Source organism: Heterocephalus glaber, unplaced genomic scaffold (genome assembly GCF_053883595.1).
Source record: "Heterocephalus glaber isolate CG9 unplaced genomic scaffold, H.glaber_assembly_v1.0 deba00001447, whole genome shotgun sequence".
Lineage (NCBI taxonomy): Eukaryota > Metazoa > Chordata > Mammalia > Rodentia > Bathyergidae > Heterocephalus > Heterocephalus glaber.
Window position 1 is genome coordinate 6,890,655 of NW_028258299.1, and position 11,712 is coordinate 6,902,366.

Sequence of the window (11,712 nt, forward strand, 5' to 3'; positions counted from 1 at the left end):
GTGGACCTGGGTCCCCTGATGATGTGGACAGTGAGGGTCCCAGTGGAGATGCCACCAACACAGGGCAGCAGGGGCTGCTCTGCTCCCTCCCAAGGCCAGGAAGACATAGGAAAAGCAATGTTAGAAGGTGGGTGGCTCTGAGGATGGGGAGTGGGGGACAGAGGTGAGAGCAGCTTTTTGTTGTTTTGAGGCAGGATTGCACTATGCAGTTAGTCCAGGCTGGCCTTGACCTGGAGGAGATCCTCTTGGCTCAGCCTCCCGACACATCTACAGACACATCTCCCGTGCTAAGGACAGGCTCTGCTCCCAAGCTCAGCCCTGGCCCCACACTGGCTCTTTTCTGTTTCCAGGAAGAGTGAGAGCCCAGGCCCATGAGAGCTGCCCTTGAGGCAGTGACCTTCGGGTGACAGGCTGGCCACCTGGTCCCTTCTTACACCGGGTGGAGCTTTCAGGGACTGAGGACACCCTGAAACAGTGAGGAAGACACACATACATACATACACACACATGTGCACACATGAACATGTACATCGCCTGCTAGCTGTGTATAATTAAGCTGTTAGCCACAGAGCATGGAGGGGCTGCAGCTGTAGTTTAGGGTTGGTGCTCTTGAACCCTTGCCTGGTAGGAAGCTGTGGTGGGCGTGGTGGTGCACACCTGTGATCCCAGCACGGAGGCTGAGGGAGGAGGATCACTGCAGGTTTGAGGCCAGCCTGGGCTACCTAGCCAGACCCTGTCTTGATAAAAAATAAAATAAAAAGGAGGGAAGGTGGTGGTGTGGCTCTGGCATAGCACACTGCCTGGCATATGCAGGGCCTTGGGTTCCAACCCCAGCTCCTCCCCCAAAGAAAATGTGCAAAAGCAAATTGATCTTCTGAGGAAAAAGAGATATAAGAGCCAGATGCAGCGGCACATGCTTCTAATCCCAAGGGGGCTGTCTGGAGGCTGAGGACCCCAGATTTGCGCTCAACCTGAGGAACTCTATCTCAAAAGAATCTTGGGGGAGGCGGTGCTGGGATTTGAACCCAGGACCCTTGCATTGAGCCTCATCCCAAGTCCTTCATTGACTGATTGATTGATTTCTTTTGAGACAGGGTCTTGATATGTAGCCCAGGCTGGCCTCAAGCTCACAGGGATTCTCCTGCCTCAGCCTTCTGAGTGGGATTACAGGTGGGCTTGATTGATTGTTTTTTTAATCTTTTTTTTTTTTTTTTTGGTACCAGGGATCAAACTCAGGACCTTGTGCTTTTGAGGCAGGCAGCTGAACAACTGAGCTAAACCCCTGGCCCAGCTTGATTGATTTTTGAGATAGGGTTTCACTAAGTCACTATTTTGCCCAGTTTGGGTTTTAAACTTGCCACCCTCCTGCCTCAGCCTTCTTGAGTGTTGAGATTGCAGAAATGTACCACTGTGCCCAGCCTCAAAAGAAATTTTTTTCTGTAATCTCAGCACTCAGGAGGCTGAGGCGGGAGAATCGCTGTGAGTTGGAGGCCAGCCTGAACTATATAGCAAGATAATATCTAAAAAAACCAAAATAGGGCTGAGGATTTAGCTCAGTGGCACCACACCTGCCTGGCAAACGCAAGGTCCGGGAGTTTGATCCCCAGTACCAAAAACAAACAAACCCACCAAAATAAATAAATAGCATTTAAAAAGGGTTGGGGATGTAGCACAGTGGTAGAAAGCTTGCTTAGCTTGCATGAAGACCTGGGTTCAATCCTTAGCACAAAAACAAGAAGCAAGAGCAAGATATTAAATAACTATTCAGGAAAAAAAAAACAAAAAACAAACTATTCAGGGTGGGTATGTTGATGCTTGCCTGTCATCTCAGTACTCTGGCAGGCTGAGGCAGGAGGTTCATAAGTTCTGTTTTGTTTTGTTTTTGGTACCGGGGATTGAACTCGGGTCCTTGCGCTTGTGCAGTGGGCAGTGAAACCACTGAGCTAAATCCCCAGCCCCAGGAGGTTCATAAGTTCAAGCCCAACCTGGGCAACATAGCAAGACCTTATCTAGAAAAAAAAAAAAAGCATTCAGAGGACAACAACAAAGTCTCAAAAATGATAAAAATGAAAAACTCAGTGTGAGCGCTGGCCTAGCACAGAGGAGCCCTGGGCTCACCCATGATGCCACTGGGCGTGCTGATGGGAGTGCTCCCGCCCTCGCAAACCTTGGGTGCATTTCAGGAAGCCAGCAGTGGGACATTTTAATAGACAGTAATGAAGAGTTACATCAGATATTTTGCAACAGCCACCCTTTGCCACAGTGAGTGATAACAAGGGTGGATGTCCTGGTGGGAGTGCGTTTTGTGTAAATTTGTGGTGGCCCTTTATGCAAGCTTGTGGTTTTGGGAGAGGTTGTAGGATTGAATCTATTAGGCAATCGTGTGTAAGAACCCTTCCTTCTTTGTTTTTGAGACAGGGTCTCACTATGTAGCCCAGGCTGGCCTTGAACTCACAGCAATCCTCCTGCCTCAGCCTCCTAAGTGCACCACCACACCTGGCACACATGACAGGCCTAAAAAACCTTAGGTCAGCTGGGTTTGGTGAACTACATAGTGAGGCCATGTCCCCCCTCCCCCATGAAGTACTTTCTTGCTGTAAAGCAGTTATTTTCAGTCCTCCCTACTACGTAAGGGGTGTGCTTCACCCAAACAAGGGAACAGGAAGGGGAGACCTGGCTCCCAGGTACTGGGGATCGAACTCGGGTCCTTGCGCTTGCGCAGCAGGCGGCGAAACCACTGAGCTAAACCCCTGGCCCGAGCACAGAGGTTTTAAGAGGAGCATCAAGCCAGGTGTGAAGCCTATAATCGCAGCCTCGGGAGGATGAGGCAGGAGGATCCCTGTGCAGCCTGAACCACACAGTGAGACCCTGCCTCAATAATAAAATAGGCGCTTCAGAGAACTGGTGAAAAGTTCGGGACTAATCAGTGACACATTTATTGAAAACTAAGGAAATGAAACCCAGTAACCCATCAAACTCGACTGAATCCTGGTGGTGGACACAGCTGCAGCTGGGTGCCTGGTGCCCGTGAACCACAGCAACGCGGTGTGACAGTGTGAACCAAGTCACCAGCCGAGGCACTCATTTATGGCTGAGGTGTGTGGGGCTGGTGGCAGGCAGAACCCAGCCCCACCAGGACACAGGCAGCTGCTTCTGCCAACTGTGCAAGCTGAACTTGGGGCATCTCAGGCTGGGAGACACCAGCTGGGTGTCTTCATTCAGTCTTGGCAGCATCAGGCCCCACCGCTGCCCTGAGTCGGACGGCAAAGGCAAAGGCAAAGATTAAAAGTTGCTACCTTTTCCTTTTTTGGCAGGGGGTGTTGGGGATTGAACCCAGGCACTGAGCTCTGTCCCTGGAGCTTTTAAACATTTCGAGACAGCGGCTTGCTAAACCAACCAGGCAGGGCTGGAGTTTGTGATCCTCCTGCCTCAGCCTCTCCAGGAGCTGAGAGCACAGGTGTGCACCACACCTAGCCAGCCACCTACTGACAGGCTGCCAGGATTTCCACGGTCCCCTCCTTGGGTTTGCAGCCCTGCTGGGACGGCTCATGGGACTCAGGGAAACACATTCACAGGTTCATTGTAAAGAACACAGAGGGCACGGACGCAAGTGCACAGCGGGGCACGGGGCAGGCACAAGACCCACCAGGTGAGGCTCAGCCTCCAGGGGCGGTCAGATCTCTGTGCAAAAGTGGTCACACACTCAGGAGGCTGAGGCAGGAGGATCAAAATTTCAAGGCCAGCCCGGGCAACTTATCAAGATGCGATCTCAAAATACAAAATAGGTAGGATCAAGGATGTAGCTCGGTGGTAGAAGCCCCTGGGTTCCACTTGAAGTGCGCGCTTGTGTACACACACACAGCTGCTTCTGCCTCAGCGGGCTGGGCCATGTCCGCAGTGCTCAGAGATGTGGGGCCTGGGCTCCTGGAGGTGGGCAGTGACCTCACTACAGGTCATGGAGTGGCCACCATGTGCTTTTTTTTTTTTTTGGTGCTGGGGATTGAACTCGGGTCCTTGCGCTTGTGCAACAGGTGGCGAAACCACTGAGCTAAATCCCCGGGCCTAAAGTAATATATTTTAATGTGTTCAGAAAGCATTACACATTAGTGTTTTTTTGTTTTTGGTACTGGGGATCGAACTTGGGACCTTGCGCTTGTGAGGCAGGCAGTGGAACCACTGAGCTAAACCCCTGGCCCTTATGTGCTTCTAATGAAGCTTTCTTAGGGAAGCGCATTGCTCCCGCTGGTGAGACGGTGCCAGTCAGGGCTGGGTGGCTCAGGGCCCAGGCCGCCCCTACTCCCCTGTGGCCCCGGCCTGGGGACCCACCGTGCACCCTTGTGATAGCTGCGCCTGGGGCTCCTCATGGACAGGGCTCTGAGGATGGCCTGGCTGGGAGCCACAGCCGCCCTGGGCAGGGAGTAGGGGCGGGGAGGCCCGTGGAAGGGCAGCCACTAGGCTGTGTGGCCCAGGCAGGCCTGTCACCCCACCTGCGCGGTATTAGCAGCACCTTCCTCACAGGTGGCTGTGAAGATGAACTGAATCAAGAAGCTTGGTCCGGGGCCAAGCACTGGCCTTCTGGGGCTTCCGGTGAGCCGGGGGCTGGGCCCTGCAGCCAGGCTGCACCAGGGCCTGCTGAGACAGGGATACCAGTGCAGATCCCAGTCCACCTGCTGCCCACGTCGAAGGGCCGGAGGTGCTTGGAGACTAAGGAGCTGCGGGCAGGGCTGGGTGGGGCCCGAGGCAGTGGCAGCTGGACCCAACTCCCCACTCCCATCACTGCCAGAAGTCCCACGACCAGCGCCACCCACGTAAGGAAGGGGTTCCACTGTGATTCCGAGGGGGCCTCGCTCGCACCCTGCCCATCCCAATTCCTTGTCAGCCTCTGCCCAGGGCAGGAAGGAAGTTGAGTGGTGCTGACTTCTACAAGGAGCAAGCGCTCTTCCTGCAGTCCCCACTGGCCTGAGCCAGGAGTGGCCGGAAGACCTCCCCTCTCCACATCTGGACTGGGTCAGGACCCAAGGTGGTCATGAGGCGCCCAGGGCAAGGAGGCTGAAGGTTCAGCACCTTGGAGAGGGGACAGCCCTGTGCCCAGGAAGTCCCGGGCTGCAGCTCGAGAGGAGTGGAAGAACTCTGCAGGGTATGGGATGTGGCCTGGACTCTGCAGAGGCCACAGACCCCCAAGCTCCAGATGTGCTTCAACAGGCCCCAGGGCCTCTGGTCACACCCCAGCCACCGCTGGGTCCCCTCCCAATCCTGTGGAGGCCCAATTTCTCAGCTTGCCCTCCACCCTGGCACCAGGCATGAATGGCCAATGGCCCCCAGCACAGACTTGGGGCCGGTGGGGTGACTGCTGTAGCCTTCCAAGCCCAAGGTCCCGGGCTGGCCCAGTGTGAGTAGGAGGGTCTGCGGAAACCCTCACAGCCGACTGCGGCCAGCAGTGGTTCATGTGGCTGCTGCTGGGACCAGCGAAGGTCAGGGGACAGGACTTCGAGCTTTGTTATAAATACTTGTTTGCTGAGGGGCAACAGGGCAGATGTGCTGTACAGAGCTGGTATGGGCGTGGGGCTGAATGCCAGAGAGGACAGACACGTGGAGTGTGCCCAGCAGGGCTGGTGGCGGCATCCCAGGGCTGGTCACACATGGCTGGGGGCGAGAGCCAGCAGGGGTCTGGTCCAGGCTGGGGGCCCCCACACCCTGGAGGCTTCCTGGTCCAGCCCGAGGTCTTGGACGGTGGCACGGCAGCACCGGGGCTCAGCTGGCATCGTTCAGGGCCTGGTGGGACACGAGGGCGGTCAGCGTGCTCAGGGTCATGTGGGGGCCGAGCTGGCACCTGGGCAACCGGGGTCCCGTTGCCCGGTCGGTGGCCACACACCTTGCGGGCGAACTCCGGCAGCACGAAGGCAGCGCGGTGCACTTCAGCATTGTAGTACTTCAGCTGCCTCTGCTCTACCTGTGCCTGTGTCAGCTGCTGCACGGGCTCCCGGAAGTTGGTGCTCTGGGGGACCCAGGATAGGGTGGCATCAGGGCAGGGCTGTGCGCGCCCACCAGGCCCCTCCCCCAGACAGCACCCAGCTCACCGCGTTCTTGCTGCACAGCATGAAGCCGATCTGGCCGCTGGGGTAGGTGGGGATGGTGCAGTACGCGTAGCCCACCACGGGGAAGAGGGACCTGCAGAACTGCCGCATCGCCTTGATGAGGTCCAGGTGCAGCCACTGGCACTCACCTGGGGGTGGGGTGGCAGCATCAGCCTCGGCCACCTGGCCCGGGCCTGGGCGCCTGCTCGCCTGCCTACCCCGGCCAGTGCTCACCCTGGCAACAGAGGATGCCGTCCTCCTTCAGGGCTGTCTTCATGAGCTGGTAATAGGATTCCTTGAAGAGGCTCTCAGCAGGGCCTTCGGGGAGGGAGATGAGAACATGGAACATGGCCCGGCTGAGGCCTCAGGGGCCACCGACCCCCACACGGACCAGAGCAGGTGCCCCATGTCCAAGTCCCGCTTCTGGGAGATTCCCTGGCACCACAGCGGAGCAGCCCCCACCCCGGCCTTGGCTCCTGACTAGAACCATCCCCTCCCCCAAGCTGGGCTGCGGGAGCAGAGAGCAGAAGGGAGGAGAAGAGAAAACGAGGCCCCAAGGGCCAAGACCAGGCTCCCCAACTCCTCAGGTACCCAACTTTTTTTTTTTTATATTGTTTTGAGACAGGATCTTGCTATGGAGCCCAGGCTGGCCTCAAACTCATGGCGATCCTCCTGACTCAGCCTCCAGAGTGCTGAGATGACAGGTGTGTGTCACCACGCCCAGGTCCAATTTGTGAATTCAGGTCAGTGGCTTGGTCTCTTCCCTCCTTCCCGAGTCTTGCTGGAGGGGTGGCAGCTCTGGTTTTGGGGAGCCCTCCATCCTCTACCCCAGACAGCAGGGCTCGGGAGGCTGGCAGCCGCTCCGGCCCTCGCTTACCCATGGGGTCCGAGGAGTCGGTGATGATGACGTCGAAGGCATCCTGATTCTGTTTCATGAACTCAAAGCCGTCACCCACGTGCAGGGTCAGCTTTGGGCTAGAGTAGCCAACGGCCATGCCTGGCAGGAACTTCTTAGAGACTTGGATGACATCCTGGGGAGGGGTCAGGGCGGGTCTCTCTTCAGGGCCTGTGCCCTTCCCTCCACTCCGACCAGGCCCCATACAGGCCAGGCAAGCGGCCCACCCTTCTCATTCAGAGGCAGGGTCTTGGAAGTTGCGGTGGATTCCATGCCTCAGGAATGGCTGGTCACAGGTGTGCGCCACTGCGCCTGGCTCTACCCCGCCCCTTCCTCATCCGCTGAGCCTGTCAATCCTTAGGGTCACCTTGTGATACGCCCCCAAGTTTAGATCATTACCTCCAAGGGCAGGGCCGGTTCCGTCCACCACCGCCACCGTAACCCCCAGCACCTGGACCAACACTTGACACAGCAAACACTAAGCACTGAAAATGCTTAGGGGAAAGTGAGTGAGGTGGCACATGCCAGTAATCCCAGCTGTCTTGGACCCTGAGGCAGGATTGCAAGTTTGAGCCCAACTTAATGATGCAGCGAGACACTGTCTCAAAACAAAAAAGGATAGGGAGGTAGCTCAGGGGAAGGCCCTGGGTTTAACCCCCACTACCGGAAAAAATAAAATGTCTTAGTGTAAAGGGTAGATATCCTAGCAGTGGAAATGCCTCTGAGCCCTGCCTGGGGCTTAAATTAGACATGAGGTCTTCTTTTTACTAAGAACTAGAACCCGTGTGCACTGCGCTAGGCCTTCTACCATCTTGTTTTACTACAGGGCCCTTCCAACACTGTTTTCTCTTTGAAAGATGGAAGTGCACACAGGGTCTTTGCACGGAGTTACCTGCCTAGTGACTCCTCTGTCCCTCTTTGTAAAGTTTTGAGACAAGAGCTTGGTAAGTCTTAGGGTTTTATTTTTTGGTATCGGGGATTGAACTCAAGAACTTTCGGTTGCCAGGCAGGTGCTGTGCCACTGAGCTACATCCCCGGTCCTAGATCTTGGTGAGTTGTTAAATTGCCCAGACTGGGTTTGAGCCTGGAATCCTCCTGCCTCAGCCTCCCAGAGTACTGGGATTTTAGGTCTGCGCCACCTCGATGGGCTTCACCATTGGTTTTTCAGAGGAGCAAACACCCAGGAGAGTCAAGCGTCTTGCCCAGGGTGCCCGAGCAGAGCAGGGCCGAGCAACTCAAACTCAGCCCTAGGGGGCAGCCCAGGCCGAGGCACTCACCTCGTCAATCTCGCACTGGACCACAGACTCCACCGAGGGGTGCTTCACCACCTCGCGCAGGACGCCTCCATCTCCTCCTCCGATGATCAGCACCTGGGGTGGAGGGACAGTCAGGGGCAGATCCATCCCCACCCAGCCATCTGGTGCCTCGCTGTTCCCGAGCTCTGGCCTCAGGTTCCCTCTTCCCGGGAACCCTTCCCAGGGCCGCTGAGCTTCAGGCCTGGCCGAGGAGAGCCTGTCAGGCCTCCCCAGGATCCTCCCAAGTCCTTGCCAACGTTGGCAGCCTCCAGGTGGAGCCGGGTGGGCGCGCTGTACCTTGCGGGGGTTGGGGTGGCTGCACAGCGGCAGGTTGGCGATCATCTCTTGGTAGGAGAACTCGTCCCGCTCCGTGCACTGGATGACGCCATCCAGCACCAGTACGTTGCCGTAGGTCTTGCTGCGGAGTGACAGTCGGGGCCTGGGTCCTACGGGGTGGGGGGACCGGCCCACTCCGCCCAGGGTCCCAGAGTGGGAGAGGGGGGTGACACGTGGCAGGAACGGGGTGGGCCGGCTGACGCGTCCACGAATGACACGTGGAGCACGGCGCAGGCTGCGGCCCAGCCCACGACGCGGGTGCAGGCGGCTCGGGGGACCCGGTGGCGCCCAGGCCCGGCCTGGCTCGAGGGAACCGGTGACAGCTGTGCCGCGCGGGCGCGCAGAGGGCGGCGGGCAAGCTCCGGCAGGGGAGTGCTTGGGCCGTGGGCGCGGGGTCCGGGGACGCGGGGCAGGCGGTACCTGCGGAAGACGAGGATGTCTTGGTACCGCGAGCGCTGGTGGTGGAGCAGCTGCTCCACCTGCAGCGACAGGGCCTGACCCGGCCACAGGCTGCACGTCTCGCGGAACCAGCCCTCGTGGATGGCGGCGGGGCCGGGGGCAGCTGGGCCGTCGAGGCCAGGCTCCATGGCGGGTGGGCGGGCGGCGCGGGGCTGGGGCCCGGGACTGCAGGCCGAGCGGAGCCGCAGCACAACGGGACCAGCTCCGCCCGCCGCCCGCGCCGCACCCTAACTAGCCGGCGGGGCGGGGCCTACCGGCGGGGCGGAGCCCAGGTCCTCCAATGGCTGCCAGGGAGCGCGCTCGCGTCAACTCGGCGGCGCGGCCTTGTCGGACGCTCATTGGCCATCAGCCCGGCGGCGCGGCTTCCATTGGCTGGGGCGCGCAGTCCGTCGGGGGCAGCAGGGTAGTGCGGACCGCTTCTGGGGCCACGTGGGGGCCGCCGGGCGGCCGGGTTCCGGGGCGGGTCGCGCCGCGCAGTCGGAAGGGCCCAGGCGCTGCTCCCTTCCCGGGTCCGCGACGCCGAGGCGGCCCGTCCCAGCCGGCCTCCGCCATGCCGCCGCGGGAAGAGCGTCCCCCTCGCCCGGCCCAGGCGTGGCTCGCTGCTCGCGGACGTGGACAGACTGCGCGGTTGGTGGGGCGCAGAGGGTTTGGATTTACCCGAAGGGTTGTCGGAGCCGGAGCGGGCGGCTGCTGCGAGAAAGTTCTCTCCTGAGCGGCTTTCGGAACTTAGAAGCAGCGGCCGGGAGAAGGCTCGCACGGGCATATTCAGCACCGAAGGCTGGCGCCTGCTTGGTGTTGAGCAAACCGCGCCTTCAGGGGCGGACGGGAAATGTGCGGTTTTAGGAAAATGCCAAGGCGCTCAGAACCCCATTGAGCAACGCGGATTAGGGAGTATCAAGTGCTAATTGCTCCACACGCAGTTGGGACGCCCCGGCAGGCAGAGGAAAGAAACGGTGCAAGCCATCCCAGGGTGTCGGGGTCCGACGTCCCGCGGCCCGCCTGGAGCGGAGCGCGCTCCTGTAGCCCCTGGGTGCCCTGGCGGTCTCGGAGCCTCTTTAAGGGAGGGGGTAAGCCAGGCTGGTTAGGGTTGCTGAGACACAGTTCCTGTGCAGCTGCTGCTGTAAAGGACCAGAGTGGTTGAGGAGCCGCTTAGCCTAGTTCCTGGAGCTTGCCCGCTCCACCCTGTTCGGTCAGGGTTTGCGGAACGGCCTGCACTTCCCGCCAGCAGCTCTGTCCCGTCTGCTCAGGGTTACCTGTCTGTGCCCTGGGCCGGGTTGGAAGGCCCCGGGCAGTGGCTGAGGCCATGGCCGTGTGTGGATCAGCTGCTTTGGCTTCCCTTCACGTCTGCCTGCCTAAGGGACATCTTTTGCCTTCCTGTGGAGGAGGGAAGCCCTGGCCCTGGCCCCCAGCGACAATGTGGCAGGAGGCACGAGGCACAGTACCTTCCAGGTACAAGAAAACGCAGCCCTGAACAAACTAGCAGCAAGAACATCCTCAGAAGTACAGTCGCACGGTGGGCCCAGAAATGCCGACCCCACTTGAGCTCTTGGGAGGAAAAAACTGATTTTGTCGAAAGAAACCTCCTTGTGTAGCCCACCTAGAACTACAACAGGTGGAAAATCAGGAGGGCGGAAGCCAGGGACAGCATGAAAGGCTTCCCCAGATTCAAAGCCGTGCACTTGGGGCCTGGCCTGTAGTCCCTGGAGAGGCCTAAGCCCACAGCCTACAAGGTGGAGGATCGGGGCTTGAGGCCTCCAGGCGCTCCTGGCCGCCTGGTCCTCTCCCAAGTGCTCCCCATACGCTGCAGCTGTTCTGGCAACCCTGGGGCTTCCATCTGCCCTGGGCACCTTCCCGGGCCAGGGAAACTCAAGACCGCCATCCATCTGGCTGCCAGTTGATGTCATAAAAGGAAACGCTTATAAAAAGACCTTAGCTGAGCCGGGCGGTGTGGTACCGCATGCCTTTGATCCCAGCACTCTGGGAAGCTGAGGCAGGAGGATTGTAAATTCCGGCCCAGCTTGGGCAATTTAGCAACACAGTGAGACTGCTTTGAAATACAATAAAAAATGAAAGCAAAAGGTGAGGATGAAGTGCCAGGCCAAGACCCTGGGTTCAATCTCCAGTACCACAAAAACCAAAACCGGAAAACACCAAACTGTTACAAAGAAAAAACAAAAGCAGAGAGACTTCAAATAAAAAATGAGAAGTTGCTTTAATCCCGAGACTTCACTTCTGATTAGTGGCGAGGAGCCGTGGCAGCCAGCTGGGTCTGAGGCCACTGCAACTGGCTGGCCTGGGAGGAGGGGGAGAAGTACTTCAGGGAGGGAGGAATGAGAAGCTGGCAGTGGTGTGGCAGGGTTAGGGTGGGGGGCGTGGGGAGGGGAGCAGTCTCAGAGGCTCACATTTTTCTGCTTGCATTCCATGTTTTCCACATTTCCCACAAGGAACACGCTACTGCTTTCCCCCCTTCATTTTCTTGCACTGCTAGGGGTGTGTCACCCAACTGTGACTGCAGCACACCCTAGGCCCAGTGTTAGACTTTTATAATCAGGAAAGAACAGTTTTCCTTTTAAAGGAAGAGATAAGGAGCAGAGGAGAGCAAGCACGAGCTGCTTCAGCCCCTGGCTCCAGGCACCGCCAGCTCCTCCCACAG

General features: G+C 58.5%; 1 protein-coding gene across 1 annotated transcript; it reads right to left on the minus strand.

The window, feature by feature from the left end:
- Positions 1 to 5,493: 5,493 nt before the first annotated feature.
- On the minus strand, positions 5,494 to 9,287 carry Srm (spermidine synthase). The gene is made up of 8 exons (XM_004863588.3): positions 9,021 to 9,287; positions 8,562 to 8,682; positions 8,247 to 8,339; positions 6,952 to 7,105; positions 6,309 to 6,392; positions 6,078 to 6,223; positions 5,873 to 5,995; positions 5,494 to 5,772 (listed from the first exon to the last, which is right to left on the minus strand). Exons 1-8 carry the CDS (start codon positions 9,185 to 9,187, stop codon positions 5,752 to 5,754), a joined length of 909 nt encoding a protein of 302 aa, XP_004863645.1. The 5' UTR covers positions 9,188 to 9,287; the 3' UTR covers positions 5,494 to 5,751.
- Between the last annotated feature and the right edge of the window lie 2,425 nt (positions 9,288 to 11,712).

What these genes read in the sequence shown, in the direction of transcription:
- Srm (XM_004863588.3), bottom strand. Translation starts at nt 9,187, where the DNA reads ATGGAGCCTGGCCTCGACGGCCCAGCTGCCCCCGGCCCCGCCGCCATC. An exon ending in CGGCATCCTCTGTTGCCAGG is followed by an intron (nt 6,224 to 6,308) that starts GTGAGCACTGGC and finishes CCCCACCCCCAG; the next exon opens with GTGAGTGCCAGTGGCTGCAC. An exon ending in TGCTGTGCAGCAAGAACGCG is followed by an intron (nt 5,996 to 6,077) that starts GTGAGCTGGGTG and finishes TGGGTCCCCCAG; the next exon opens with AGCACCAACTTCCGGGAGCC.